Genomic DNA, 3,645 nt, shown 5'->3' on the forward strand with positions numbered 1-3,645 from the left:
TCTATAGAAAAACGATTTTTTAAAGGAAAAGCAGATGAGATACAACTCTTAAATGAGACTAAAAAAATTTTAAAGTATGACATTTTTTTCAGATTAGTAGAAAAGTAAGTAAGTTGGGTTCTTTGTGTCTGAACTATCACCTAGTCATGGACTCCCTCATTGACATATTGGAGGCTTATGGGATGAGAGACAGAGGAGCTGGGGAAGGCTTGGCCTTGGACCCCAGGCAGACTTCGTGTCATGCTGGCCTTGGACCCCAGGCAGACTTCGTGTCATGCTGTGGCAGCCCTTGGTCACATATTTTTGCGCTTAGAGTTCACAGGTTCTTAGGAGGGTCCTCTTACAGGGAGCCAGCAGTTTATTCCAATGTCTTGTGAGAAAGGGGAATCTCCAAGCTCTCAGACATGGTTCCATGATAGCAGGCAGGTAAATGTTTTGAAATTTAGTCCATTCCGATAACGAGATTCTTAACCTGTCTGCTCCTGCAGGTTAAGATCAATCTCAGTAGAGATTGAATTGTGAGGCAGTAGATGAAAGATAAAGATAAGTTTTACAGATAGCAGCCTCTGAACTTCCGCTTCTGAGTTAGATTTAAGGGCAATCACATTTACTTAGAAGGAAGTTTCAGAAAACCAGCTGGCCAGTTTGCTCTCGGCATAGAGGCCGCCAAGTACAGAGCTGAACAGCGGCTCAAGCCTGGGAAAGAGGGCCTGGGAAGGGCTGGCAGGAGGAACACAATGGAGAAGGCATGTAGCAAAGTGGGTGGAGCTGAGGCAAAAAGACCTCGGAACACCACACCGCGAGCTCCTGAGGAACACTCCAACTGAGAATCCTAACAGTGTCCCCCAGTGCTCAGACTCGCTCTCCTAGAGGAACACTACTGGGCTAGCTCCACTGGAATGGATAAAGACGGTCAGCAGGCAGGGAGGGTAGGTTCAGTGTAGCCTGTGATTTGTGTCATCACGTAGCCTGGGGACATTGCCCTCAGGTGGCCTTAAGCTCAGACGGAGGCTCACACAGCATAAACTCCTCCGACCTCTAAGGATGCCCACACCCTGCATCTAGGAAGCCTTCCGTGCCCTCCTGAGGAAACGTGCCTGTCTTTCTGTGGTGAGAGCAGGTGGCCAAGAACCACTGTGCAGTTTACTGCTGGCACAGAAGTAAAGTGCTGTCTGGTTGGGGGTGGGAGTCTCCAGGTGCAGGGAGAATTTCGCCTGCTCCCGCCGGGAGACGCTGTACCCGCTGGAGACCTCTCCTCTGTTGGTATAGTTGACATCCAAGGAGTAGTAGACCAGCCGGAGCCCGTGCCCTGGGTCCTCTCGATACCAGAACATAGCATCATGACGCTTAGTCTGAGAACATTCCAGCGAAATGCTCATTCCTGTCTTTGTGATCCTATTCCTTGGGGTCTGGGTCACACCAGAATCCATGGAGCCTGTGAAGAAACGAGAAGAAATAGGACAGAAACTGGAAATGACACTCTTGCCACAGTCTCAAGGGACAGTCGCAAGGACAAGCAGGACACGGACAATTTAAGGCAGGGATTCCTCATGTTTCCCAAACTCACCTGTTCCCAAGAGACCAAAGGCCACACAGCAGAGGAGCACGGAGCCCATGGCAGGGAGAGGCAGGGTGCAGGTGTTCCCGGCTCTGGGCATTGGTGGAAACAAAGCGTGGAGGTAGGAAATTGGAAGGACTGGGGCAGGATGGGGTTGCCCCTCCCAGCTCAGCAGGTGTGCAGCCACAACACTTTCCCCAGGGCCTCACGTCCTGTCAGAGGACCGCACTGGCCCCCCTCTTCCTCTCTTCCTGGCCCTTCCGGAGAGCAGCGTCCTTCCAGGGTGCCCTGTCCTCCCAGCTGAATAGGTTACGGGGAAATGAGTCTCACTGGAAGATTGTGACACAGTAACAATCTCTTTGTTCTGCGCTTATTTGTCTTTTTCTAACTCAGGTCTGGGCAAGCTATGAATTGGAATATACTCACCCTGAAGTTTACGAGTTTTGTTTCTTCTTTCAAGGGGCCCAGCCCTACCTTGCTCCACACGGCTGCTGTCCTTCCATGGCAGCTGCTTTTCTGGGCACAGATCGTAACTGAAAATACAGGCCTCCTGGAGGGAGATCTTGAGGTGGGCATGGGTCTCAAAGAAATACTTAACACCTTCACACATATTTTGAATTAACTGAAAACACTTCATTACAGAGGCCATTCTAGCATCACTCAAATTCTTCCTGGTTTTAGAACAGAAGTGTGCAATATTTCAGTGCAACAAATTACAAAGCCAGCACAGCTACGACGGTAGTGTGAAGGCCTGTCTGATGTGATAAGCTGATGCCCTTTGGGGCTCTGGGTCTGTGCTGATTCAGGCTCCGCCTCTTCCACAATACACCATGGCATCCTACACTCATCAGTCCTGCTGTGGTTCACGTTGGGAAAATTTTCCTTTTAATATTTTTTCTTTTGATTAGGAAAATTTCTAACATATGCAAAGTAGATGTAGTAATATAATGAGCCTCTAGGTCCCCCAGACCTGGCTTCAATTGTCCCACGCTCCTTTCACAGGCGGTGAATACATCCTACGTGACAAGTTCCGAGGTTCTTGCCCTTCTCTTTCTGGGTAGAGTTCTCCATTAATAATCCCAACAGAAATGTGGATTTATCCTAGTGAACTGCTTCTCCAGGAGCTCGATTAATGCAAATAGGGTAATTACAATGAAGATGATCATTTTGGGTTTGTTTTCAATGGGAAAAATATCGTTGCCCTAATTCTTAAAGTAAATGTGCTGTTTTGCTGCCCCCTGCTGCAGGCAGCGATTTAGTGACAAACTGGGAGCTGGGTATAAACTATTATTACCCAGGGTCACATCAGTTTAGAGGACATAAGACCCAGGTCAGGGGAGTCCTAAAGGAGAAGTTTGTAGATGCCTGGCAGGGAGAGAGGCAGAAATTGTTCTGGGAGCAGAATCTGCACCACAGGAGGAGTAAGAGACCATTATCAGAGGAGACACATACTTGGATGAGAATGGAATTCAAGAAGATCCCCGTATTTCTGGACAACTGAGAGGTTCCTTGATGGCACAGACCAAGACTCCCCCTGCTCGGGGCTGGCTCACGCAGCTGCAGTGCTCACAGCTGACGGACAGCTCACCCTTCCTCTGACCCCTGCTCCGGCATGGACAGAGCACAGAGCCCTCAGTCTCACTCACAGACCCTGCTCTTTGCCAACTGAGTGCTGTGTGTTCATGGATGTGATCCTAGGGATGCTGAAAACTCATTTGGAATTATTGATCTGTGTAATACACATCCTCTGGCACAAAAGGTGCCAGAGGAGAAATGATTTTTTTATTACTGCTGAGTGCTTTCTCTGTCATAATATACTTTGCCTACCTTCAACTCAAAAAGATGTTTTCCTCCAGATTTATGGTTTTAGCCTTTACACTTGGATTTATGATCCATCTCAAGTTGATTTTATTTATGGCATGAGGTTATCCGCAACGTTTTTATGTTTCTCTCTTTTTCCCAGAGACTGAAATTCTGTGTAGTGCACGTGGAAGTCCCTCAGTCCTTTTATGTCTCGGTGAATGGGAGGTGCTTTGCAAGCGCTGGTGGGATTGAAGTGGATCAGCTGTCAACTCAGGAGCTCAATG

At 48.3% G+C, this 3,645-nt stretch overlaps 1 gene segment (V, D, J or C); it reads right to left on the reverse strand.

The window, feature by feature from the left end:
• Window positions 1-1,061: 1,061 nt before the first annotated feature.
• On the reverse strand, window positions 1,062-2,366 carry LOC108403383 (T cell receptor beta variable 24-1-like). The segment is given in 2 exon segments: window positions 1,062-1,435; window positions 1,568-2,366. Coding segments are annotated over 2 exon segments (465 nt in total).
• Window positions 2,367-3,645: the final 1,279 nt, after the last annotated feature.

The sequence above is a fragment of the Manis javanica genome, chromosome 6, assembly GCF_040802235.1.
Source record: "Manis javanica isolate MJ-LG chromosome 6, MJ_LKY, whole genome shotgun sequence".
Lineage (NCBI taxonomy): Eukaryota > Metazoa > Chordata > Mammalia > Pholidota > Manidae > Manis > Manis javanica.